The sequence below is a fragment of the Eleutherodactylus coqui genome, chromosome 10 (assembly GCF_035609145.1).
Source record: "Eleutherodactylus coqui strain aEleCoq1 chromosome 10, aEleCoq1.hap1, whole genome shotgun sequence".
Lineage (NCBI taxonomy): Eukaryota > Metazoa > Chordata > Amphibia > Anura > Eleutherodactylidae > Eleutherodactylus > Eleutherodactylus coqui.
Genome location: NC_089846.1, coordinates 100,844,216 through 100,871,648, shown reverse-complemented (window position 1 = coordinate 100,871,648; position 27,433 = coordinate 100,844,216). Strand labels below are relative to the sequence as shown.

The 27,433-nt window shown below is 43.8% G+C and overlaps 1 protein-coding gene across 1 annotated transcript in view; it reads right to left on the bottom strand.

Annotated features, from left to right (window-relative positions):
* Positions 1-2,558: 2,558 nt before the first annotated feature.
* Positions 2,559-27,433, bottom strand: part of NEXMIF (neurite extension and migration factor) — an 85,810-nt gene continuing 60,935 nt past the window's right edge. The window contains exons 4-5 of the mRNA XM_066582107.1: positions 9,006-9,130; positions 2,559-6,808 (exon numbers count right to left, since the gene is read on the bottom strand). Of these exons, the coding sequence (XP_066438204.1) occupies positions 2,577-6,808; positions 9,006-9,130 (4,357 nt within the window). The 3' untranslated portion in view covers positions 2,559-2,576. The remainder of the gene's footprint in view (positions 6,809-9,005; positions 9,131-27,433) is intronic.

Sequence of the window (27,433 nt, the reverse complement as noted above, 5' to 3'; positions counted from 1 at the left end):
TGATAGTTATTGTATTAGCTGGTTAAGGATTGAGCCTGTATACGATGTACCAGCAGAAAGTCAAAATGTCTTTGCTTGGTCAATTCCATTAAAATTGCTGCCACAAAAAAAAGTACGGTAAAGAAAAACTCCAACAAGTATTACATGACGTTGCCTTTACAATGTGGAAAGAAAACTTTCCGCGTAGAGTTGTCAGCAACTGAAGTTTAAGATCGCCGGTGAGAAGAGCTTCTCTACCTTGAGTCCACATGACATGACCTTCGGCAGTGCAGCATCACGGAGACCAATGGAGGCCATCTATATCACTTATACTAGAATAAAGACGTCAATGTGAAGGAAGATCTGAATCCACATCATGTAGCAATGACAATGATGAAGCTCAGATGGAAAAGGCAAGAAGCTCCTTTCATAGAAAACTTGTAATGTCACTTGCTGAAGACTCTTAGGCTTAACTCAAAAACTTGTAGGAGCTTTCCCTTGCCAACGCCTTATAAGAATACTCATGCCATGGTCAGATGAAACATCCATTTCCCTTCATTTGTATGACTTGTAGAAAACAAGGACAACGACATATCTTGGATTTTATGGAAATACCTGCCACCAAATGAGTGACAGGACATTAGTTGACATATATGAAAGCTCCCCGACAACACAAAGTTGCGAATTTTCTGTATTATCGTGTATAGGTCGAGTGTTGTTTCCAGGTTTTCATGGCTTTTGTGCTGGAATTTGCCTTTGATATGTACGATGTGCATATCTTGTATAAACCACAACCTTGTATACATAGATCCACGATTGCTTTACAACACATGCAGCTGTATTACCAACATCACAATTTTTCATATATATCATTGGGTAAAATCCCTTCATACAGTATAATGGCATGGTCCAACATGCAATGCCATAAAGTGAGTAATAAATTAACATTAAGCCAAAGTAAAAGATACAATAAGTTCTTATAAACACATTCTGCTTTTAGTCTCGCTCTATGATTGTTCAGTAAGAAAGGAGGGGCGTTCTGCTTGTACGTCAGTCATTGGCTCAGTAGAGAAAGTCAACCCTATCCAAGTGCAGGAAACCTTCCTATTCAGTAGATTCTAAAGGAAAGGCTTTAGACTCAAGAGATTTACAGTAGTTGCTTTCAGGAAGCATTGCTTTATATAAAATACTGGCATTAGGAATCAAAGTCTGTGCAGTACTTAAGACTTAGCTATGTCCCCATTCTTCCATATAATGGGGCCTTGCAGCATATTGCTCCGCACTTCCGTGCTGAAATGTTTAAGAATGAGATGAAGACAAGGGATTAAGATTCGTTGTCACCTTTGGTCTTCTGTGGGTTCGTAAGATGATATCAAACTGATATTTCGTCAAAATATTATGTCCCTAGCAATCAGACTATGATATGAGGTAAGGTAATATGGCACTATATTCACTATGTTCCATTTTTTTTTTATCATAATGGTCACTTTAGGTTTTTCAGGTGCTTTTTCATTGTCCGGTGACTTTTACTATATGTGTTTTGGAATGTTTGCAGTAAAGCAAAAGGCTCAGATCCAGACTGAGAATACCCACCAGCGAAATGCAGTAATATATATTTGTGTCTATATGTTATATATATATATTTATATTATATATATATTTAATAAAAATATGTACAGTCACAGATCAGAGTTTGGCACGATTTCATTTCTTTTTGTGGGTTGTAATAGTGCATTAACTACTGTACAACAGTATGACTTTAAAACAGTCTTTCACAGAGAATACCAGATTAAGCTGCCCTTCGAACAAGTCATCACAATGTAAACCCTGGATTTCAGCACTTAACAGATCAACAAACCACAAGGCATATATTTTTCCAAAGAAACAAAACATAAACATCGATGTATTTTTTTTTTCTAGAAAAAAAAAGGAAAGTCTATTATTTTGTTTTTTTTCTTAATTCAAAACGTTTTTTTAAATTTTTTCTTCTGCTTCGAATGCATTCTCGAATTCCCGCAGAGGAAAAATGCTTGGTTTCAGCTCATTACAGTAGGTGGACAATAAAATAGTTTTAACGCATTTTCAATCTCCTATGCAGATCTTGTAAATGTGCAGTAGGGGGAGCTGAAGAACACATCATGGGACCACATGAACCTAACCAACACATGTGTTTCAAATCCTATAGACTCCACATTGTGGTGTTGCGATGCATAATTTTCCTTTTTTGTACCTTTTATGTTTATTTTTACAAGGTTTTTGGAAAAAAAAAAGAACAAAAAAAAAAGAAAGTAAATCTTTGTGTTAGAAACAAAGAAGCACAAAAAATGTAAATAAAGAAGCCGAAGAGCAGAAAAAAATAGAAGTTCTTGTTAGCCTCCAGTCATTGTAAAACCCAGCCAAGTCAGGAACCAGTGATTTTTAGGTAGATTGTTAGCATTTTTCATGCGCAGCCTCTTCTTTTATTTGCAAGGCAATGACTATCATGCAGCTTTAGGCTTTTAGAAGATTGGATTTAAAAAGAGAAATAAACAAGGGCCAGCAGGCTTAGCAAATGCGAAGAAAAGAAAAAGATGCGCTTTAGAGCTTTTGGTGCAACATTACCTCAGTTTTTCAAATGCAGCTGTGACCATGGGCTCCTTGTGTGCTTGGTCTATTCTTTTCCCTTTACAGTTTTCATCTCGCAGAGACTTAGATGTCGATTTATGACGATACAACTTTTTGTGTGTTGGTACATTATTGGTTAAAATACTGAGGTTTCCAAAGTTCTTATCAAAGAAGGCTGCATGAAGGTTGGCTCCATAACCTAATGTACAGCTTGGATCAAAGACTCCAAACTTAGCATTGTTCTTACCTGAGCCCTTATTGGTTGACTTCTTGGAGCCCCCCACCGCACTGCCATTTACCTTTTTCTTTAAATCTTGGGGTGTCCCAGCCAAGATTTTCAGGGTTTTCAATTTTAGGCTGTTTGACTCTGGAGACTGTAGTATATCAGGGATGTCACTGGGCCCTACAGGGTTGTAAAAAGGTTCCATCGATGCCATCATGAACCTCTGAACATCAGCCATTCCAGATGCGATGTTGGAAAGAATGTTAGAAGGTTCCTCGAATTCTCTCTGATCATCGTCAAGGAGATTGTTTCCGTTCCCTACTCTAGGTTCAGGCCAAGGAGTCTTGTTACCTTTATCAAGCGTCCATTTGTTGACCCCAGCTATGTGCTTTCCTATCTTGGATGAGCCAGGCTCGTAAAGCTGCATGCAGTCAGTTAAAGCCTGTTTTGTAGGGCTTGCATTATTCAATAGACCTGATCGACTTCCTGCACTTTGGGTTTTTTCACTGTTGACATTTTTTCCTTTCTTAGGTGTTTTGGGGGTTGTTTGTCGAGGAGTCTTTGTTTGTGTTTTATCTGCCCCCTTGCAGGCTTTAGGGGTTTTCTTCTTGCTACTTTTTGGAGAAGAACTTTGGTTGGCACCTGTGTTTTTGCTAGTAGACAGTTTCTTTTTTGACTTTGAGGCTTTGCCATTGGCATGGACAGGAACAACAGATTCATCAAATGCTGGCAAACCGGGGCCTTTCTCTAGAACACTGACAGAATCGTCATCATTAAACATATGGAACTGAAATTGATGGTTATTTAGTGCAAAGCCACCATTGGTCTGCTCCTGGGGAGGAAGAACATTACAGTTCCACTTAGGCTTCTCTGGTCCATTAAGCACTACCTGGGTACCGTTTTGAAAAGCCTTTATGGTCCCTACTGACTTTGCATCTGTGGCTGTAATTTGCGGGGAGAGGTTGGGTGTATCTGGTGGTGACATCTCTGATAGGGATGAGTGACGGAATTTGTCAGGGGTAAAGTTGGAGATGTCCAGGAGGTCAGTAGATTCCTTCAATGGGGTGATTTCATCAATGCTCTGTTGAATTATAAGTTTGGGGCTGCAGTGAGCTAAGAAATCATCACTTATTTCATCGTCTCCATCCTTTTCACAAGATTTCATGCTTAAAGAGCTGTAATTACTAGAACTAACTGACAATGAGCCCACTGAATCAAAACTAATAAGCCTTCCATTGTCTGTACTAAGTGTGCCTCTCTGCAAAACAAAATGCCCATCTCCACTGTTATAATGACAGGACTGATAAGAGTCATCCTGCTGAATCTGGCCTTCCTGCAAATATGTTTTGTGGTACAGCTGTTTGCTGCTGTTCGGTTGAACTTGACTATATCCAGAGGCTGTCATGTCTGTATCTGATACAGCAGCCGAACCAACAAAATCTCCTGATATGATGGACACTTCCCTAAGGTTAGATATGAACTCAGCCTGATTGCTAGGAGGCTTGCCATGCCACATGTCTGGGAAGCTCTGCTCCATATCTAAGTGATGGGGTGACTGCTGCAGCTCAGACTCCGAAGGGGGGGACAGCACACAGCTTTGTGCAAGTTGAAGGGAACTGAACTGTTTTTCTGCTTGCATGATGTTAACTGAGTGCTGCCCCAAGGGATGAGGGGCAAAGTATGTTATACCAGTGCCACTAGATGAATCTGATGCATCTAACAAAGTCTGTAGATACCCTCCAGGGATAACTGGTACATTGGTAGTGATGTGAGCAGATGGTAATGGCTTGTCGGGAGAGCAGGTGGCTTGCAGAAATGGAGAATTTTTAACTTCGTTATCAGCATGGCATTGAGATGGATGGGAACTGTCTGATGCGCTGTGAATGGTTTCCTCTTTCAACAGGACGGCAGAGTCCTGGTTCTCAATGGTAGGGAAGTTTTCAATTGGATCGGCGGCACTAATTTCACTCATCTGCTCGAGCTTCAGCTGTTTGCATTTCAATCTGGCTTCACTTTTAAATTTTATTCTTCGGATCACTTTCCGGTCGGCACATTTTAATTCCCTTTCTAATGATCTACATTTTACAGGGGCAACCGCTGCTATGTCACTGATGTGTAATCCATTCACACAGTTCGGGGTTTCTAGAGTTATGGAGCGCAATTCATTAAGGCCAGCTTCATCTTTGCTACTGCATCCCTGTCTGTGGTCGAAAGAAGAGAGGATCTCTCTGGTCACCGGTTGCTCGATGGTTTGTATCCTCTGTAACCTGTGACGGTTCGCTAGCTGTGCCTTCCTCTTCCTCGGTGGAATGGCATTCTGATTTCCATTAAGACTTCTCTGCGCACTGATGGCTGACGTGCTCCTCCTTTTTTCTTCCCAGTAGTCTTTAAGTGGGGCAAGCTTTTGGTATTTTCCCAGCTGATCATCACTCAAATTGACTGTGGTCTCATTCGCATCAAGCTTTCCAAGTTTGATCAACATGTGCTTCTCTCCTTTGAACCTATTGATGATGATGTACTTGATTATTACAGGTGGCTCCTTCCTGCAAACTTTCCGGCGTTTCTTAGGACACCAGTCATCATCGTCTTCTTCTTTGGGTCCGTCTGGTGCTCCTTCCTTCTTCTCAACAACCTTCTCATTTTCCAGTGAATCCACGTCATACAAGTAGTCATCGCTATACCTGACTTTCCTTTTCACCCTCAAACCATAATTTGGTTGGATCAGGGAATGAGAGTGCTCACGGGATAGGTATCTTGTACAGTCCTTGATGTCTCCTAGCATATCATATGAAGATTCACTGCATGAGCTATCATCGCTGTACTCTCCTGAGTCTTCAGCTGAGTTAATGGAATCCAGAAAATGACTTCTTTTGGTGCTTATATATTGCACCACGTCCATATTTCCACAGGTCTTATTTAAGCCTGATTTTACACCTTCGACCTCTTCTTCATCGTCTTCTTCTGCATCGTCATCTTCCCAGATCCCACCTTCTTCCAGTTTGAATTGAGAAGGGTCAACTAACCTCTTTTTTGACCCTTTACTTTCTTTCTTGGGACAATTCGTGAAGACACTTGGGAAGAAATTAAACTGAGCATCTTCTTGTAGGGCATTTGTCTTCTCTCTCACATTGTCCTGAAATGATTCATACCTGATTTTCAAGGAGCACACGTCACTGCCAAGTGTTGAATCATCATCATCAAACATGTAATTATCCACATCTTCTTCTGAAAACAAATTAACAGACAGTTCATTTTTAGAGCACAAGTCAAGTAGTTCAATTTTACTCTCGCTAATAAATGACTCAAAGTAGCCCCATTCCTGGTTTGGGTTAGCCAGCAGTGCCTCATCTCCATTGCATTTGTCCAGTAGTAAACCATCATAATAGTTCTTTTGAGTAGGGTCCTCCGAATCACTGTCAGATTTGTCATGGTCCCTTTTATCGGACTCTTGTGATTTATGGACAGGGAAACTTAAGAGTTGGTCCGAAAGCAGTTGATCTCCATATTTTAGACTGTCAGCTGTACTCATGCAGTGAATCCCCATGTCAGAAACTGGACATGTGTCATAGTCTCTACTTATATCTCCCATTTTCAAACTGACGCCAGGTTCTGGGTCTACTCCATCCTTGGTTTCTATAAAACAACCCAAACAAGTCCGACTTTGCTGCATCAAGCAGTCTCCAGTCAAGGTTGACATGGTCCCAGGCTCCATAATGGTGAAAGGTGTTTTCTCACTGTCGCTGGGCAAAGACCAAGAACTGAGGCCTTTGGTGACACAGCTTGTCAAGGATATGGCCTGAGCTGATGGGTCACTGCTAACATGTTCTGCTGTATCGGACAAACGTAGTGGAGAAGGAGGACCCAGCAAGCAAGGCTCTTTGGAAATGATGGGTGGCAATGCTCTGTGGCAGGCATGGATTTCTTTCTGATTTAAGGCTGGAAATGTGACTGAAGCATCTGCAGCATCGAAGGACTTCACATCATCCACAGGATCACGTGGCTCTGTGGAAGGGGGGGGGAAAGATACAATGTTTTAGCGGTTTTGTTCGTGAAGCTATTCACTGTAGAAATGTATATAAACATCAATACACAGTAGGATACAGTCACTAAAATACAAAAGCTATTAACGATCGTTAACAGCCATTCAAGTGAATGACTGCTAAAGATTGCTAATAGCCTTGACACTGCAGAGAACGGACCCCTAGGTATGTAAACTAATTATATTTCAATAAAGATTGGATCGATAATTATCTGACATACGTATGCAAACACACATAATGACATTACTTATGTGTGGGCATGCTCTTAAAAATTATATCCTGATCCCCTTTACCTCTTGTTAGTAGCCGAATAGGAACTTAAAGGGGGTGTCCGAGCCATTCTTTTTGAATTAGTGCTCCCCATCGTAAATCCTAATTAAGGCATCTTATACTCATCTCTTGGGGTTCCCTGCATGTCCAGCACTGCACCTGCCCCCCGCTGGGTCTGTTTATGGGAATGGGATGTCACTGATTGCTGCAGCCAATCAGAGAGCTCAGCACTCGAATGCTCAGATTTGTGATTGGCTGCAGTAGCCTGTGATATTCTGTATACAGGCTGATTGCAGCCTGTAAACAAAGTGTCAAAGGGGAGCTGCGGCACTGGAAATACGGGCAACTAGGAGAGGTGAATATAGGCCGTTTTATTTGCCATGGGGAGCACTAATTAAATAAAAAAACTAAGGCCGGCTTCACAAATTTTGCGCATAGAATAGAACCCATTGATTTCCATGGGTTTGTTGACATTTCTGTATTTTGCGCACACATTTTGGCTGCGCAGAAGAAGAAAAAATAGAACATGTTCCATTTTTCTGCGTATTTCTTCACCAAAGGTCCCATAGAAGTCAATGTGGGATGCGCAAATGCACGCGCGAATACGCAAGGAGATGCTTGAAGCACTGTGCAATTGTGCAGGAAAGCACAATTGGAACTCATTATGACTAATTAGCCATTTCAGTTGGTGCGTCATTGTTGGCCATGCAGATGAACATGCCTTAAGGGGGCACAAATAACAGTAAGCACAGTTCATTCCACAAATATGCAGCGCACATATATACAAATACGCTCGTGTGAAGCCGGCCTAAGACCACTGCTTTAATTTGTAAATGTTATAGTAACATCTTAGAGCTTGTTCACATGGGCGTTATACGGCCATGAATATCACAGTCACATATTGGGACGAAACAAAACCACTGATTTAATTGGTTTCGTTTTCATTAGTGGTATTCTCACCCATTAATAGTACAGGCGAGAAAAAATAGGACCTATCTTTCCACTAGTTTTTAATCAAACTCGCGCGCATTAAGGCCCATTTAGACACAACGATTATCGCTCTAAATTTGCTCGAAAGCCGTCTTTTGAGTGATAATCGTTGTGTGTAACTGCACTGACATCGTGCATTTTTCATTAAGCCCTCGCTTATCAATGTCTTTCAGCCTTATCAGGAATTCACAGTGGGATATTGTTTCAGCTGTACCCGGCTCACTGAAGACAGACTGGGTATGCAGAACAGAGCGATCCAGCTCTGTTTTCCATACCCCACTCGGAGCGCTCGACTGTATAACAGCCGGGTGCTCCGAGCAGAGAACAGCTGGATGCAGAAGACAAGCGGGGACACCCGCTTGTCTTCTGCATCCTCCGCTCGCAGCGCTCGGCTGTATAACAGCCAGGTGCTCCGTGCAGGGAACAGCTGGATGGATAAGACAAGCGGGGACACCCCGCTTGTCTTCTGCATCCTCCGCTCGGAGCACCTGGCTGTATAACAGCCGGGCATTCCGAGCAGGGGAACAGCTGGATACAGAAGACAATCGTTGTGTCTAAATGGGCCTTTATGCGGAGTTCGAAAAGTCAGAGAAGAAAAAAACACTCTGTTCATGCGCAACTACGCTCTAGACGTCCGTATTTGCAACTGCGCTCTAGTAGCAGAGAGCGTAGTTGCACATACGGTCGTCTGCTTTTGCCCTAATGGCATAGAAGAAGACATTACACACAGAAGAGTGCTCACATGGCCTCCTCAGGACCTGATCACTAGAGAACATAAGAGCTCTCAAAGTTTTACCTATATGTGAATAATCCGTCCACAGAAGAAGCTTTGTACATTTTACCCGTAAACATAGTTTTCCATAAAGTCTTTACAAATCACTTATAAAACAAAGTCTTACCATTTCCTGTAATCTCATTAATTAGAAGTGTGGTGGCTGATTGGGGGGCAGACTCTCTACTGTCCTGGTCGTCCATCAATTTATCGTTCTGGGGCTCACTCCATACCTCTCCGCTCGCGTCCAATCTGAGAAATAAAAGGTTACGTTTTAGGTGACGACTAACAAAATACATTTAAGTGATTTTTATTAGATTTTAACAGTTAAGAAAGGAAAGATTGAGTATACAAAAATGAGATAGGCAATGGGTACAGTGATATACATACCATAAATCATAGAATACAAAGTGGTATCATAGAGTGAGGGCTCAGTCACACGGGCGCATCGGCATCCGTACACCGGTGCCGATGCGCCCGTATGACTGACAGTTAGAAGACGGCCGTACCTGAAGACGGCCGTCTCTCTCCAGCGCTGATGAAAGAACACATGACCGGCAATGAAGACGGTCACATGTTCTTTCCTCCGGCGCTGCAGAGAGACGGCCGTCTTCACGTACGTTTGTCTCTTTCCTGCAGTAACCCGGGCGCCGATGCGCCCGTGTGACTGAGGCCTTAGCCTTATATACATTTCTAAGGCCACTTTCACATCTGCGTTGGAATCTCTGGCTGGAAGTTCCATCACAGATACGGCTGAAAATACCGGAAGAAAAAGTGCTGCATGAAGTTTGTTTTTTTTAAAATCAAAAGCTAGGCAACTGAGCAGAAAACGGACCCCATTATAGTCAATTGGGTTCCCCTGATGCTGTTTGGTTCTGTCCAGATATGGAACCGTTCGGCTGCAGGGATTCCCCTTTCCTGCTCCCCAAATGGAACAGGAAAGCAAAATCCCCAGTGCAGATGTAAAAGCACCCTAAGCTATCTTACTTTAAAGCATCAGTAGAATCCAATAGCAAGAGTTTTCTGGCTAACGGTGTGTCCACCAATGCCACTTCTATGGCAAGGTTCTCGGATTTGGAATTACATAGACTTCCAGATTTTCAATGTGGATTCACAAATTTCAACTTTTGGTACCAGAGTAGTCTGATATGATAATCAAGGCTGTGTAATGAGACAAAACAGAACCACTCATCTCTGTGGGGTTTCAATGGTTTCGTTTTCACCCCCTCTTTTCCCAGACAAGATTTGTACGGCCAGGAAAAGATAGGACCTGCGCCATCTTCTCCACTTCTCTGTCTTCCCGCTGTTATTTTCAAACTTCCGCAATCTGACACGGATTTTAAACTGTGAGGGAGAAGAGATTCCCTTAGTTTAGGCACAACTACACTCCGTGCCGGCGAGCGTAGTTGCGCCTTGGCCGTCCAAAAAGGCCTTCAAACACAGCTCCCTGGACCCCATGTCACCTAAACTATAAGCACCATAATTTAGTTTATAGTTCCTAAGGTTGATGACAGGTTCGCTTTAAGGCCTCGTCACACGAACGTTATGATTTTCGTCCACTCGCAGCACGGTCAGAAAACGCTTGAACGACAGAAAGCCGCGACCAAGTCATAGCTAAATCATACCTTTTCTCGCCCATTCACACGGCTGGGTGCAGCATATATACACTGCAGCCAGGGATTCCTTCGGCCAGGAGAGCGAGCTGACATGGTTTAGCAGCACTAGGCGCGGATAAACACCCTCCCCCCTTTGCTGGCAGGTCCCATAGAAGCTTATGGGAGCTGCCGGCTGATCGTGATCGAAGGATAGGAAAAAAACTATCTTTTCTGTCCGCCTCAAAACATCGGCTGGCATATTTTGCCCTATCTCTGCCATCTGGGTGGTTTTACGAGGCTAATAATCAGCCATATGAATGAATGCATTGGAGTCCAATGCTTCACATATTCGCAATTACCCACCTAAAGACACTTGTGTAAATAAGGCCTAAGGCCTCAGTCACACGGGCACATCGGCACCCGTACACCAGCGCCGATGCGCCCGTGTGACTGAGCCCTTTAAGCTTGTAAGTACTAGGTGTGCCTGCATATAACAAACCTATGTGCTTCTAAGTTGTGAACTGGACAATGTAGCAGTCATTAATCATCTGTAACGAGGAACATGTTTTGGGGTCTTCTCTCACCCACCTCTGCCTGCATTAGGCAAGAAAATATCATTAATGTGAACGTGCTTAGATTTCTAATCCGCATATTTATGACGCTGACTTTGCACTAAACAGAAAGGTTACAGCGACGCAGTTCCGATAGTACGACAATAAAGAACATCTTAATGCCTTCATGGGATTTGTCTGCTTACGACTTACATCATAAGATTATAGAAGCAAAAATAAGAAACAATGTCAGATAATGTCACTTGATCCTATTTGTCGCTGTCAGCCTCAATAACGTAGCATAATATTATGACAGTGTGGCCGGCCTCTAGAAATGACAAGGTTACAGAAGAAAAATCTTAATTCATAGTGTACTATTCATCAAAGCTGTCATAGCAAAGCAGGCATTTTACATCCCAAGTACTCTGCAATTCAAATGTAGAAGCCGACACTGCCGTCAGGAAACAGGATACGATCTTGTGACAATCCGTGCAAAGTAGACAATGCCTGCCCAATCAGAGGCCAGCATTAGAAACAATGTTACGATTTACAAAACATAGTTAAAAGGAGTAAACCAAGTAAGAACACGCTCACACAACCAGATTTGAATTACGGATTCCGCCATGGAGGATCCGCGGTAATACGCGGGCACTGAAAGGCATGTATTTTCGAAGTTTCCTTCACACCAGCAGGTACGGAGGAAAAATCGTAGAATGCTCTATGCTTAGTTCGGATTCTGCGCGGACAGTATCCATTGAGGTCTATGGGTGCGAGGGAATCACCATCCATACGCAATGAACATTGCGTACGGGAGTTGGAATCGCTCAAAGCTGCATAGAAGACGAGAAAGGAAAAACAGAGAGAATCTCATCTGAGGGATGTCCTACTACTTTCTGGTGTTGTTTCTCTGTCTTCCATCTATTTTCCGCGCGAATGATATGCTGTGCATATGCATAGATCCTTGCAGAAAAACGCTCGCATCCGCGACCATTCACAATTACTTTTCACAATGTATAGCAGGTTTTCCTCTGCGGAAATCCGTATGCGGAATCCAACCCGTTTGTGTGAGCCTGCGCCAAGGCTGCTTTCACATCTGTGACGGCGGTTCCGTTTTCCCGCACCGTTCGGAAACTAACGCAATGGCTCTGTCTTATGATGGAACTGAACAACGCCAAATGGACTTCATTGACTATAATGGGGTCCGTTTGGTTTCCGATCATGCAGAATTATTTGTATTTAGTGCCATATCTATGATGGAATCTCTAAACGAAGGTTCCAGCGCGGATGTGAAGTGGGCAAAGATTTGTGGTCTGTAAAGAGTTTATTAGACATCATCTGTCTATATGGACTATTAGAGCATATAATCCTTATATAAGGGGGTCCTTCAGTCAGAACTCCTTTTTTCTGAACTAGGGATATTAGATTGCTAGTACCATTTGATTCAGGAACTCGTGACTTGAACCAGTTTCTGTAGTGCTGTAATGCTGATGAGCAACTGGTAGTCATTAAACTATATGTATATATATTGTCCCTCAGCCAGACCATCCTATTCATTTTAGCAAAACCCTAAAGAAGGAGTAAATTCAACCTTTCATGCCTCACTATTCTTTGAGTGGTTGGGAGGTATGTTTAAACTCCTAGTCAGATTATTTACTACCTGGCTTGGTAAAATATTGATGTATTGAAGAAGCTCTTCCTCTATATGTCGTAGTGAAAGAGTGAAGGCACTGCAGTGCAACTTTTGCCCCGACCCTAAAAGTGGTTCCCCCCTTGGCCTATAAAAGGCTCTCAGAGGCTCCTTGTGTGTAGTGACCTCTTCTTCCGCTTGTGTAGAGCTTGTTGGCCACTAGACGCCTCTACGACGCAGAGAAGAGATTTCACCTGTTACCAAAGTCTGAGAGGGGCGCATTATTGGGATGGGAGAAGCTGGATGGCCGTATCAATGAATTATCCACCGCCTAGGTCATTCTGACCAGACTGTTAGGAGGTGTTGGGACCAGTGGATGCGTGAGGGCACACAAGGTGACTGGGCTCAGGATGCCTTCGACAGAACACCAGTAGAGGATCTGATCTTCCGACAAGCATGAGCAGCTCCAACTGTTTCCTTGTCCGCCATCCAGACACAGAAGGCAGAAACATTTCCAGGCACTTGGCTAAAGGACATTTGATTTCATAGTGCCCCTTAGGTGTATTGCTAGAGGCGGCCTAACAGGGTACTAGAGCCTCCATACCTGCCTGTATAACATCTTGTATCCAAGCTGGAGAGGGGCACAACAGGGTACTAGAGCCTCCGTGCCCACCCGTATCACATCTTATATCCAAGCTAGATGTGGTTCAACAGGTTACTTGAGCCGCCATGCCCACCCGTATCACATCTTGTATCAAAGCTGGATGTGGTACAGCAGGGTACTAGAGCCTCCATGCCCACCTGTTTTCCACAATAAATGTTGCTTTTGCTCTGTAATCACTTACTTATATTACTGTTACAATCACACAAGTTTCATTCCCTCCGACAACTTCTAGGGGAGGTATTGGGTTTTGCCAATAAGTGTATATTGTATAATTTTTGTATATCCCAGAAAATGTTAATATTACAATCCAAAGTCTTTGTTTTTCAGAATTTTTTCCATTTTTCAATGACAGCTAGAAAGCCGGTACAGCTTCGCTCTTTACAACTGTTCCATTTGCCATTAGTCCATGGTCTTGTTCCCCGTGTGCTGCACATGATAGACTGCTTGGAGCTGCCATTCCCGGAGCCAAGTGCAATCTATCATGATTAGCTGGCCCAGCTAAGGAGAGCCCTGCTGTTCCCGTCGGCAGGTGGGGCTGCAGGTCAGAGCTGGCAGAGAATAACAGAGCCCTGCCAGCTGGCGCTAGACATCCTTCTTCAAAGATTTCCTTGTAAACCTCGCACTGACTATCAGTTTCACTGCTGGCTAGAATTCCCTTCCCAGTGCAAACTGAAGTAACTCATTCAGGGCTGATCAAATAAATGTAGCGGTACCTGTTTATACCCTATAACACAAGATGTCGCGGGCTTTGGTGCCCTTCTGTCTACAATGGAGGGCAATCTGCGTAATTTAATCTGCTCTCACCTACAGCGGGACGACCGTTTTGTTCCAACCCATAAATTTCTGGACCGTCCGTAAAAATACCGCATTTTTTCCCAGTGGCCGAAGAAAGAAAAGTTTCCGTGATTTTTTCTGAGGCTGCTGCCGCTTGAGGGGGGATTGTGTATGTAATAATCATCATTTTACAGCTCATAGAAAGGGCAATACCACATGGGGCATACGCTAATACGTTCGCCACTACGGAGCGCATTAACGCATGAAACGTTTCTTTGCTTTTTTTCGGACTATTTAAACTCCGCCCTATTTTTTTTTCTTACGCGAGAAAATGTTTTCGTCCCGTTATGCGCCCATGATTTTCACAGCCGCATAACGGGACTAAAACACACACATCTGTTTAAGCCCTAAGGCCACATTCACAGGGGCATATTTGCACACGCAAAATTCGTACACTACACAGTGATGAGAACGCATTGATTACAATTAATTTGTTCACACGCACGTATTTTCCTGCGCAATCTCATTGCGCAAAAGAACCTGCAGCTGCTCTGTTTTCCTGCGCATTTTCGCACCAAAAGTCCCCATAGAAGTCAATGGGGATGCGCAAATGCCCACAAAGTATGCTAGAAAATGCGTGAAACACTGCGCAAAAGCAGCTTAAAGCGAGTGTATTTGTTTTTGCGTGCAACATACTTGCGCTATAAACGAGTCTTTTTTTCCGCGAGTATCAGCACATTTTACCGTACTTTTCCTGCATGCAGGGCATATTCATTTGCATACGGCAGACAAACACGCATTGACTTAAATGGCGATTTTGTCTAATAAGTCCCAGCTGTTCTTTTGTTTCACGGAATTGTGCAGCGTACTGTACATTTGTGTGCGCATTACACACGCATTTGTGCACCTTCCATACACTTCTATGGGGTCCTGACTAATTACTCAAACTAATTACCCTTTCAATCGGTACATATTTTTTAGCCACGCGCCAATACACAATGCCCATGTCTTGTGTGCGCAAAAAGTACAGTAAAATACGCCAATGAAAAAAATCCGTAAAAAATGTTGGTCGGCCGTGATTTTTGGATAAGTTGTCCAGAAAAAAAAGAAAAAATTCAGGTTGGCGACCCGTCCAAGATGCCATGTAATAAACGGTGTTCCTAGACCACATGTGAAAGGACGTGGTGCAGAATATCTAACTCGTGCGCCAGTTGGTTACACACTGTAGGGTTTGGTGGTACCAATCGTAGGGCTAAAGACAGATCAATGAGATTTACTGACTGATCTTGGGAGATCTGCTGCAGAAGAGTAAAGGTTGGCCGCATGTAATAATGCAGCATTTTCCATATGAGTAGGCAAGGCCTGGCAGTTGGACGACTACGAGGCATACTTGCAGGCATGTGCCGGGCATGAGAAGATTGATTGGAGCACTGAGAGTAGTTGGGACGTCAGGCGCGAGCAGATTGCCTAGATTTGGTTTTCTGACAAGTGCACCTGTTAAAGCTCAGAGATTGAGATTTAATATTCCAGGCAAGAGTCTGTCAGCTCTAATCATCCTGGGCACGTTACTATGCACAATGGTTAGCGAGGCGATGAGGACATTAGAATGCTTGGCTTTACGAACATAGCAGTGGCTTCAATGACGGCTACATCACCCAGTGAGACCAACGCTGATGCCAGAAGACACAAACCTCATATTTCTGGGCAAACACATTTACTAAATCTGTATGTAATCTATCATTTTGGGTATTCATTTAACTTTTTGTATACAAGTAATAGCAGGTTAACAAAAACTAAACAGCAAACCAAGCGGTAATGGACATCAACCTGGAACACGAGACACTTGTGAGACCCAATGTCCAAGGAGTCATGAACTATTGTCTATGGCCTGCTGGTGTTTGTGTGCTGTGAGCTCACGGGGATCACGGTCTTCTTGGGTAAAGGTGGCTTCAAATCTGTGTTGGGGGTTCCACTTGCCTGCTCCATTCGGGGAGCAGGGGTAATCCTGGTTGCCGAACGGCTCCATTTCAGAATGGAACCGAACAGCGGCGGACGAGAAACCACTCTAAGATGGTTGGTACACACAGAAGTTCACTCACAGTCCTTCTACCAATGTTATTCATATCATTCCACATACAATAGCAAAACAAAGCCTGGCCACCTGGCCACTAACTCACACTTAGCATCCTTTACTAAACCAGGCACTCAGTCTACACCATAGTACCTCAAAAATCACCTGAAGGTGCGCCTTTATCTTTACCTTATTTGCCACTGACACGTGGCTCCTACAGGCCTTGTGCTTAGTCTGTTTCTATTCGCAGACGGGGAGTATTGTGGGAAGGGTTCACCTCTCTCTTAAAGGGTTTTTCCAAGGTTTAAAATTGCTTCACAACCACTTTGTCCTTCCTGGTTGCTATTGACTAGGACATGTGACTGCTGTAGCCAATCACTGGCCACAGCAGCGACTTTCTATACCCAGTGATTGGCTGCAGCAGTCACATGTCCTAGTCAATAGCAACTAGGAAGGACAAAGTGGTTGTGAAGCAATTTTAAGTTGTGAGAAAACCTACTTGCTAATTGCTCAAGTTAGCCAACACAACTGCAGGGAAATCCATTGACCGCTCTTCTACACTTTGGTCCCCTAGTGCCACAACCACATTACTACAGTGGCCACTCTGCTACAATGCGTACTTAATGTCCATCTGTTACTGAGCTGAGAATTACTAAATAAGTAGGTGAAAATGACATTTCTCGGTTATGGCTCTTAGAACGGTAGGAAGAGACCACTCAGTGTCACCATTTTCCTTGTCAATGAGATATGTGTCCACGGTCTGCACTGTCCAATCAGCACTCACAGGGGGAATAGTAACACCCAGCTGTCAATTTATTCAGTTATTTCCAGGACCAATAAAAGAGGCACAGCACAAGGCAGAGTTCACACAGCCATATCTGTGTTACGCCTGGGCACAACTGGCATCAGACGGCACACAGACACCCATCTGTGTGCCATCATTGCATGTTCTATTTGCATCTGTGAAAATGTATGAGAATAGCACATGGCACAATTTGTTCCACAAGGAGCATCTACCTGTGTGAAAAGTCATTCATCTGAACAGCCTCATGGACTGTTACGGGCAGCGTGCTGTTCGTGGAATGCACCCTTAGGGCTCCCTCATATAAGAGTATGCGTTTTGCAAGCGTCTAACGCAGCGCATTTGCACCATTAACAAGGCGTTTTTGTGCACATATCGGCACATCTTACTGTACCTTTTTGCATACGCAGGGCATGTTCACATGGGCGCAGGATACACCCCTGCCATGATTACAAATGCTATTTAGCTTAATGAGGTCCCCACCGTTTTGTGCTGTATTTTGCGCATACTGTTGCATATTGCGTACACATTTGTGCATCCCCCTGTAGACTTCTATGGTGCCATTTGGTACGCAAATTAGGTTTTTGTGTGGTGCGATGCAACTTTTACAGTAGGAAGTCCTACTGTTTATCCCTAAAATAACCCCTAGCTGCATAAAAAAATAAAAGCTTATACATTACCTAACAGGCGCAGTCCGCTCCACTGAACTTCTTCTGAAGCTCCAGCACTTGTTTTGTAGTCTTTAGCCAGTGCTTCCTGGTCAGGAGGTACCAAAAATCCCACCTCCACGAAGCGCTGGCTCTGATTGGTTCTTAAGTCCCACGGATCAGCCAATCACTGCAGCACTCGATGAATCAATCACAGCCATCGCCTTGAATTACTGTTATTGGTTCATCAAGCGCTGCGGCTCAGGCAATCAGAGCCAGCACTTCCTGGAGGCGGAGGTTTTCCAGGAAGTGCTGACTGAAGACTACAGAAAGGTGCTGGCGCTGTGGAGTAGAAGTGTGTCATAGCGGACAGCACCTGTTAGGTGATGTACTGTTTTTTGTTCTTTTTTAAAGGCAGATAGGGCTTATTTTTGGGGTAGGGCTTATATATGACCAATCAGAAGAAGGGCTTTTACTGCTTATTACGAAATGGAGACAAAGAGATGTATTACTAAAAAAGACATTGGGAGAATTCACACAGGGAATGGATGTACTTGGCAAATGATTCTCCTGCCCCAGACTGGCACTTTGGTAACTCATTTAGTAAGTAAAGTTGTACCCGTCTAGTTAGACATTATTAAGATACTAGTAATTATTAGGACACTATAGTCCCAGTGTTTCTGGTGGCACATCACACTCAAAGCAACTTGATTACCACAAAGGACAAACACAGCTTGGCTCCTCCCACAGCAGTGACATCGTCACAGGTCCTTGTGCCCACTGGATCTCTGTGATGGTGGTAGGTCAGAGTGTTCTGTCAGGACTACTGAGTTGTAGGATATTATAGCACTAGTGTTTCTGGTGGCGCAATGCGCCACACAGCACTGCGACATGGTACATGCACACACACAGCTGTACTACACCCCACCCATCACACATACAGCTTGGCTCCTCCCATAGCAGTGACATCAGCACAGGTCCTTTAGCCCACAGGATCTCTGTGGAGGAGGTAGGTCAATCTCTTCTGCCAGGACCGCTGAGTTGTGTCTTCTGAGATAATAACAGCTTAGTTGTATTCTCAGTGTGTTATTTTTGTCCCCCCCCCCCCCCCCTTTCCAAGAGCCCTAACTGTGTTGTTCTTCTGTCGGTCAGACTCTGCGTTTTATATATGTTGTAGGACCTTTGATGGCATCACCAGGGGTGGAGCATGAGAAGCACTCACACACAAACAGACAAGTGGTCGTTAGTAGTTTGACTAATTAATTGTCCTAACCTAAAGAGAATGTCTCATCCGAGGCAAGCATTTTTAAAATATGGCTGCCAGAGTGATTAGCTGATAGTCCTGATCCCGCTTCTGTAAAGTAGTTAATTTTGGCGAAGAAATTGTGGCTAGCCAGGCATGTAGTGTTACAGAAGAATGTGATACATAGATGGCTCAAGTCTGCCAGATGAACTCTCTGCCCTCGCTCATCAAGGGGGGGCTCCAGCATGGCCACTTTAACCATAGGGCAAATGGTGCTTATGCATTAGTAGTGCCCCAGCAGTGGCACCACTTGTTAACTATATCTATGTCCTTTGGATACAACATAGTTGGAAAGAATTGAGAAGCATAAAAAATAATAAAATACTAATTAATCAATCAATAAATGATTAATAATAGTACAAATAAAAAAAAATAATATTAATAAATAATAATCCTACCCTCTTGCATGCACCCACTGCTCCAGTCTCCACAGTCTCTGGTCACTTCCAGATTCAGCGGTCTAAGCACATGACTGGTGCGGCCAATCACCAATCTTAGTAGTTGTTGAGCTTGGGCGTGGACATAACTGCTGGACCAGGAAGAGAGCGGAGACCACGGTGAGTAGCGCAACCTGCTGAATTAGGTTGGCGGTGGAGGATGGTAGCGGAGGGCGCCTGTTTTAATACCCATGCACTGGGGTTGACTTGGGTTTTAAAGCGGCCTTGGATTAAAGCGGGATCCTCCCTGTATGACGTTCATATGCCCCAATGTCTTGCTTTTAAGGGACCCATTTGGGTCATCTACTATGGAGCATGTGCCACACTTTATTCAGTCTAGCAAGGAACCGTACAATAACTCACATTGCCCTGCGAGATACAAATTAGTACTAGTATAATTTCCAGAGAAGTAGTGTGCTGTGCGGAGATAAACCACAGTGGCAAGGTCAGTAGCTCAATCCACAAAGGTCACTCCAGCCTCCTACTCCCATAGAAAGGCAACGTTGTGCCTGTGTGCAGCCATTATTGGAGTAATGAGCCCAGGCAGATTGAGCAGTCATGACAAATGACACGATCAGGCCATCACAAGCACGCTGGATTATTGCTTCAACTATTCAGATGTACGGATTCCAGAGCACCGCTGCGAGGCAGCTTCGTCACACAGTGCAGCAAGCCGAGCTGTTAAATTAGGATTTATTGAGATTTGCAAAGAGGAAAAAATAGATATTTATAGTACAAGAGAGACCGATGAAATGATTCATTTCTGATTTAGAAAGGACAGGCAGCGATTAACTCTTTCGGTGCGCCATGAAGATCTCCGCTTGCCCTGGGAAGAGTACGTGCGGTATGCTAAGGTCAATACTTATCATTGCCATTACCCATCTGGAGCGAAGATCTGGGCGCATAGTCATGCCTTTGTACGAGGGTCAACGGCTGTTCACCACAGCTGGGCACCGCTGCCCGCTCTGCTTCTACATCATGGACCTCTCACGGGACGGAATCTTCTGCAACAATGTTGCGTAGTATGCCATCCTGGAATTCTGCAGCAAAATCCACTTGCCCAATTGCGGATTTTGATGCAGAATATTCCGCAGGAGGGCTCATTCCACAATGCAGTTGCAGAATATTCCATCTAGTGTTAAAGCTCCCATAGGGGGCGCTATTCACCAGGCTTCGTTTTTGAATATAGATATAGACAAGGGCGTTCTCAGCCAATAAATATACAAATGGAAAAACAAATCAGCTGGAGGTAATAGTGTTATGTCGCAAAGCACTGAATCTCCACTGCTTTCCACCATATTTTGAGGCTTCGTCAGACAAACATATGCGCAAATATGCTCGCCTCAGCGCAACGTATTGGCACAGCGAACGAGATTGATTTGTGTGCGTATCGGCGCATAGTCCTGTTCTTTCTTGCACATGCACCCCGATTCAAAGGTTGTTTAGCCTAATGAGGTGCAGCTTTGTTCTCTTTTTCATGGTACTGCGCAGCATATTGTGCATTTTTGTGCGCACCTCCCATAGACTTCTATGGGGACGGACCTTTGCTACACAAATACCCAGCACTTTTTGCGCACCCAGGGCATGTTCATTTGCATAAAGCAGAAGAACATGCCCTGATTTAAATGGCTATGTAGCCTAATAAGGGCCAAATGTGCTTTGTTTTCAGCAGAATTGCGCATTTGTTCGTGCACTGAGTATATATTTGCGTACCTCCCATAGACTTCTATGGGATTTTTGCTGCACAAATGCACAGAAAAATAGAACATGTCCTAGTCTTTTGCTCATGAGCGGAATGCATGCACAAAATCAGGAAATCAGAACAAAACTATTATAATTAATGAGTTTTATTCCCTGCATACTGGGCGCTCAAATTTTGCGTGTGCAAATGCCAAAGACGTCTCTTACCATAGACTTCCATTGTAGAAAAAATGGATCCTATTGTTGAACAGAACAGAAAAATTATTTTCTGTCTCAAACTTATCAAATGGAGGCAAATGGACACTTTTGGCAAGATAATAAAATAGGTAACATGTACTAGTTTTTCCCACCATTGGCCTGTTTATTCTTCATCCTAGACGGCCACTTTGACAGAAGCCCCATTGAAAACCTATAGATCCGTTAAGAGTTCCATTGGTTAAAAGAAAAAAGGAGAAAAGGACTCTTAAAGATCCCCTCCTGCTCTATTGCTGAAGATCCACGGTCACTTATAAACAATGAGCCCACAAGTCACACATCATACACGAGAGTGTAACAAATAACAATGGGGCCCCATGACTTCCATCAGCAGGGAGTTCAGGTTATGACTAGTATGGATTTTACTTTCTCTCATAGGTGCACACTCAATTTTTTTCTATCTTCTCATCCACGACTGCCCCCTCACCTCGGAGGCCCCCTCAGGTGCTGGCTCCTAACATGGTGATGGTTACACCCCTGTCCACAGTATACTTAGTTTTAGCAAACTTGAAAAAGACTTCCTGTGGAGAAGAACTGCACATTGAACAATGTTAGAAAAAGAAATGTTTCTTGTAAAGGGAGATGGAATAATACCCCTGCAGCGCCACCTATTGGAGGGCAGCATTCCTGCAAATCAATGTCTGACACTTTATACAGGTCTTTATAATAATGAGTGGGAATTGAAAATCAAAAGCCAGATAACCAGATACAGACAGCTGTTTCAGGGGTTTTGCCCCTCATCAGTGTGCAGTAGAGTCTGGATTGGCCAGTGAGAGACCTATGACGCGGGTGGGAAAGGGGATCATCACTCCTTAAGGAGACACTTAGGAGGAGAGGAGACTTATAAGCTCCTCTGGGAAATACTTGCAAATAAGGAGGATTGAACAATACCTCTGCAGCGCCACCTATTGGATGGCAGCATTCCTGTAAATCAATTCTTTGTATGCTGCCTCTTTCTTCATTGTGGATTTAAGAGCTTACTGGTCGTAGTCTGATGAACTGCGGGTATCCTTACATATCTATGAATTAGCTTTAGGGTACTTTACTCCAATACCTCTTAGTAGTCAGTGTCATCTGGCTATGTACAGCTAGCTTTAACTACGGGACAATTCAGATTACGGTATGCGTTGCATTCATTATATACGTAAAACAAAAACTAAAACTTTTGTAAGCCTATTCTTGACCAATGGATGATTAGTTTGGAGAAAAAAACACTTCAGAGGTACGTCTTGGTGGAGAACCAGCAATTATTGCAAAAGTATGCAAATAACCACAGAAAATACGCTAAGCGCTGTGTGACATTGTGCTGGACTAGAAAAACAGTTGTTGAGAAGCCATTATGCGGAGAAGTACTCGGGTCCCTAGGAATTATTTTAGTCAGAATTGATGAAAAATGAAGTGGCAGAAAGCATGAGGGTAGATACCGGTCAATGCAGCGTAACAATCACATGCTATTGTCCTGTTCTTCATCGGCATAACTAAGAGGTTGTGGAGGTCACTCCTGGAGTGATTGCGGCGGATTGCATTAATTATGAGACAAACACAAAACTTGTAACATACTCTTTCATTAAAGGGATATTCCTGGTTGGGTATTTCCATCTCACTTGTTTAGGGCATATCCACGGAATATGTGAGAACTAGAGATGAGCGAACGTACACGTTTAGGGCAATTACTCGATCGAGCATCGCTATTATTGAGTAACTGCCTACTCGGGTGAAAAGATTCGGGGGGCGGCGTGGTGGAACGGGGGTAGCAGTGGGGAACTCTCTCCCCCCCCCCCACTCCCCTCTGCAACCCCCTGCTCACCCCCGGCGCCCCCCGAATCTTTTCACCCGATTAGGCAGTTTCTCGAAAAGTAATTGCCCTAAACGTGTACGTTCGCTCATCTCTAGTGAGAACTAATGGAAAGTGGGACTAGAGAAAGCGCCGCAGGCAAGCTCCATCCAAAATGCACAGTCATGCTGCCACACCCACTGCCAATTAGTTGCTAATTCATACCTAATGTTGCCAATTCTGGAGTGTTGCGGCACTCCTGGCGGGTACTGGAGATGAGCGAACCTACTCGGCCACGCCCCTTTTTCACCCGAGCGCCGCGATTTTTTCGAGTACTTCCGTACTAGGGTGAAAAGATTTGAGGGGCGCCGTGGGTGAGTGGGGAGTTGCAGCGGGGAGTGGGAGGGAGAGGGAGAGAGAGAGGGCTGCCCCCTGTTCCCCGTTGCTACTCCCTGCTCCGCCACGCCTCCCCCCGCCCCCCGGTGCCCCCCGAATCTTTTCACCCGAGTACGGAAGTACTCGAAAATCGCGGTGCTCGATCGAGTAATTACTCGAAACGAGTATATTCGCTTATCTCTAGCGGGTACCATGGATGGGAATTACTTGTCTAATATCAAGGTTACTCATACTCACATCCTAGGCGAGTTTACTATGTCAGTTTCATTATTATCCTCACATGCACTCCAATGGAAGAAGATTTGTAGGAACACAACATGCTTCATTTTAACATGTTTTCCCCCAAAACACTGCAGCCAGATCTTAGCTGAAAGTCAACAGCAAAATATAAAATGTGCTACAAAGAACACATTTACTAATACGGTCCAAAGGTTAAACAGTGCAAATTGAGACAAATAGTCTTAAAATGCACCCGATTCATCACAGCCTGGATGGTAAATTTGTCCAATTTTAAGACTGCCTAGTCTAAGTTTATACCGCCTATTAGTTGGCTTAGTTACATCAAGAATTGTGCCAAAATTTTGATACAATTTGTAGCAATTTAGGCCACGCCCCTTTCACAAAGCCACACTCTTTTTCCAGGTGAGTTGATATCATAGTAACTGTACCGACCCACAGCATTCAGTTATCAAGTCATTTTCTTTTTTTTGCGCAACGAACACGGAAATGTGAATGAACCCTTTGAAATCAACGGGTTCTATTCACTGCGCATGCAAATTTAGTGAGCGCCAATATATGCCCTGGTCCACCGCTCAGCTCTTGTATATATTCGTACACTTATATAAGTCCCTAAAAGTGATTTGCAGTAATATATGTGAATCACAGCTTTTATCTGTAAGGATCCTATCATCGTACTTGCTTTTGCAGCTCCTGCTTGGCATTGAGTGCTGCCCCACATTTACTACCATTAGTAGTCAGTGTACTCGCCTCTTCCTCTTGTTATCCCCAGTGACTCTCCATATGATGCATGTAACTATATAACTCTTCACTGTTACCCATTGTATCCACCTGCTCCCTCTCCATCGGCCGCTGGAGCTTTGGCAGTTCTGCATTTCGGATAACTTATTTATGAAGCAGCAAGCTTGGGATCCACAGTGCTATAGGCCATTTCCAGATAGCAGAAGAGCGGCAGGACGTGGAATTATAGGGGGTGGGGGGCAAAGAAAAAAAGTGAAATTTAAGCCAAAGACCTAAATTTCCGGTGATTATCATGAGTAAGGAGAGTAAGCAATGCTGCATCTGTAGCCCGATCTATAGAGGCCCCTGGCGCAACTCGTTATCATTCATCTCATGTACTTTATTCTCCAATTCTTTCCATTTTTGTCAACAAGCAAGCCCCTTCTTACTAACCTGCAGTCTCATCAACCGTCTCCAGCAGCCAACCTCTTCTTGACATTCCCTCCTCCAATCTATTGTGCCTGGCACCTAAAGGGGCTTTCATTTGCATTACAAGAGGCATGCTAAGTGTAGAACAGGCAATATAGGTCTTGAGAACTGTAAGGTCTATTTTCATTACTGAGACAATTCCAGGCTATTAGCGAGAAGGTGTAATTTATGAATATACAGCGCAGCAGAAATAGCCCCCTTGAATCCGCTGTGTCTTCGGAAATGCAAAAGCCGCTCCTGGCATATCCAGCCTTAATCAACGCGCTTTGTGTTTTGACTGCTCGTCTCATTCTCGGCTCGGATACCTCACATTTGCAATTGAATTTCCTGAAGTGGTGATGGTACAAAAATCCTCCACATGCATGCAGTACTTCATAGCTTACACTGGCATCAGGATGCCAGGGGCTAAAAAGTAGGCGCTTTACCCATTAAGGGTGTTTTTCTCCTAATGGACCAGACACTTTTTATGGATTTCACCCATCTGGTGGTTTTATGGCCTTATTTTTTTTTCTTCAGCTACCAAAATAATTTTTGCTGCGTTTTTTTAATGACATATAGGACTGTTTTTTATTATCTTTTTCAATGACTTTTTCCCCTATTTTTTTAGTTTCATTGGGAGTAAAAAGCTAAACAAAAAGATTTTTTTATTTATACGTTGTTTATTCTTAAAATTAGTATATTTATTCTAAAATACAGTACGGGAATTGGTTCCTCATTTTGTTCCAGACGTTTTGATATGTAAGTTGTATAGCTTCGGATTACAGACTGGATATGGCGACGGTTTAGGTTGGCGGTGGGTCATTTTCTTTTTATATACATTTTTTTATTTTACCCTGTAATTTTTTAAAATTTATTTTTGTAACCTTTTTTTACACCTGTGTCCCTTCTGACGTCATATAAGACCTCTGGGAGTCATTCGCATTGTCTTATTTGTTTAAATTTCACACTTTTCCACTCTTAACTGGGGCATCCATAGGAACAGCATCTATAGGAGCTTTAGTTACAGGGGAAAACATCCCCCTAGGGTGACAGTAGTCACTAACAGAGCTGATCTGGGTCTGCAAGGACCCTGCAGCACTGCCTTGGCAAGGGGCACCTAGCAGCACATGGTTGCCTGGTTGAAGAGCAGAAGTGGCTCTTCTGTTTTCTCTCTTCACTACATAGCACTCATTGCACTCCTGCCTTCTCCTCTGGGTCCTCAGCTGTGACTTACAGCTGAGGATCAGACCTGCTTCTGCTACATTGCAGGAGCAAAAGCTTTAATCCCACACCGTATTTTTCCTATCGGGATTAAAGCCCAGGACAAAGTGGTGTAGATTTTGTGTTCCTGGTCCTTAAGGGGTCAATTATAGATTTACATGTACATTTATCGGGTTTCTTAGTCCATGCCCTTTACGCCATTATGTAATAGCAGTGATTTTATGAGACACTTTAGTACGAGAGCCAACATTAGTTTGCATTGCATCTATAACAATAAATATACAATGACTGGCTGAATCACAGACTGCACTCTGTTACGTCAATGGCAGCACTGAATTATTTAGGCTTCTAGCGCTCGGTGCTAATTTTTAGCCATTCATTAATGTGTCTGGTTTGGATAGACTACAAATATTCAGACACATTAAATAATTCAGCAATGTACCCAGGGGAGGCATATGTCGGCGGTAGAGGAAGAGTCATGTGGATGAAGAGAAGGTGTGAAGTCGGATGGATGGTGCACGTTGTAGCGCAAAATAGTCCAGACAGTACTATATAAATACCAACTCATGAGTCTATTGCGCGGCCTAGAGGATTTTTGGTTTAATTGTTTGAAGCTTGATGGTTGGCTTCCGGGTCAACTCACTGCTGATTGGCCTTCCCCTCACTAAACTCTCTCCAATCTCCAGTCCTGGATGCGGCAGCCAGTCTTATTTTTTTGTGCAATTACTACGCCGATGGCTGCCCCTGTGCCAGTCACTACACTGATGCCTTCTCCCTGTGACAGTTACTACACTGATGCCTCCTCTCTGTGCCAGTCACTACACTGATGCCTCCTCTCTGTGCCAGTCACTACATTAATGCCTCCACTCTGTGTCAGTCACTACACTGATGCCTCCACTCTGTGCCAGTCACTACACTGATGCCTCCACTCTGTGCCAGTCACTACACTGATGCCTCCACTCTGTGTCAGTCATTACACTGATGCCTCCTCTCTGTGCCAGTCACTACACTGATGCCTCCTCTCTGTGCCAGTCACTACACTAATGCCTCCACTCTGTGCCGGTCACTACATTAATGCCTCCACTCTGTGTCAGTCACTACACTGATGCCTCCACTGTGTGCCAGTCACTACACTGATGCCTCCACCCTGTGCCGGTCACTACACTGATGCCTCCACCCTGTGTCAGTTACTACACTGATGCCTCCACCCCATGCCAGTCACTACACTAATGCCTCCACTCTGTGCCAGTCACTACACTGATGCCACCATAAACTACAATATAAACTCATCACTCTCATCCATGAAGCTCTC